Genomic DNA, 1,179 nt, shown 5'->3' with positions numbered 1-1,179 from the left:
TATTCATCATGTTCAGATTCAGAAAGCTGTGATTGTACTTGTTGCTCATGACGGTAATCTTCAGGTAAAGCTGTAGGGAACTCTTGTTGCTGCTGCTGCTGGCGATAGTATTCATCACTTTCAGATTCAGAAGGCTGTGAATGTAGTTGTTGCTCATGATGATAATCTTCAGCTGGAAGTTCACCAAACTCTTGTCGTCCCTGTTGCTGGTGATAGAAATCATCAGATGGTGCTTCTAAATGCTGCCGTACTTCCTGCTGCTGTGTATCTGAGATGTCAGCAAGATCATGTTGCTTATGCTCATTTTGGGTTGGGTGAATCGGTTTTTGATCAGCAGAAGCCGGAGTTTCTTCTTGACTGTCATCATCATAACCATAGTCAATCCCATCAGATTCAGTTTCTCTTGCATTATCACTTTCAGAAATAACTTGTTGCTGTTGATTCCTGTTGTGTTCCGGATAATCATCTCGAAAAGTACCATGCTCGTTCAGAAATTCACCTTGCTGAGAATAATCCTCGATTTGTTGTTGTTGTTGTTGCTGATGCTGGTGCTGTTGATTGTAATCAACATGCTCTTCATGTCCATGATAATCCTGAGAGTTAATTAACTGATGTGCCTGTTCATCATTCATGTTAAATGGAATAGGTTTGCTGATTTCGTCATTGATCTGACCCGGTTGTGATTGCAATTCATGCAAGTCTTCTTCCTCATATGTCCGGACACGATCCACTTCTTTGTTTTCCTGATGATCCCCGACTACTTCCCGAAATAAATCTGAATTGCTTTTACCGGTTAGACTTGGTAGCTGTGTTTCAACAATCGATTGTTGCTGCTCATTTTTCTGTTTACTAGTTTCGTATGCTGACAATAATGGAACAGGAGTGGGTAACATTATAATTTCATCCAATTGTCCTTTACTGAATTCCTGAATTTGACTTATAGGCTTTTCTGAAAAGATATATTGCTGCTGTTTGTCGTGCGATAATTCTTCTGGATCCTGTTCAATATCCAATAAGTCGGGTGGCGGACAAGGATGACGGCAAAAAGTTATATAATTTTTGCCTACCTAAAAAAAAATTAGTGCAATAAAATAGTTATATACTCATATTAGTAATTACCGTATACTGCTTCGAATGGTTACACTTGTAATATTTATTAATTAAATATAAATCTTAATT

At 38.2% G+C, this 1,179-nt stretch overlaps 1 protein-coding gene across 1 annotated transcript; it reads right to left on the bottom strand.

Annotated features, from left to right (window-relative positions):
• Window positions 1-38: 38 nt before the first annotated feature.
• LOAG_15840 (hypothetical protein) lies at window positions 39-1,067 on the bottom strand (the record flags this gene model as incomplete). Its single annotated transcript, XM_003151328.1, has 2 exons — window positions 39-466; window positions 500-1,067. Coding segments are annotated over 2 exons (996 nt in total), but the record flags the coding sequence as incomplete, so codon positions are not given.
• Window positions 1,068-1,179: the final 112 nt, after the last annotated feature.

Source organism: Loa loa (assembly GCF_000183805.2).
Source record: "Loa loa unplaced genomic scaffold supercont3.2910, whole genome shotgun sequence".
Lineage (NCBI taxonomy): Eukaryota > Metazoa > Nematoda > Chromadorea > Rhabditida > Onchocercidae > Loa > Loa loa.
Note: the sequence above shows the minus strand (reverse complement) of the source record. Positions and strands in the feature narration are given on the sequence as shown.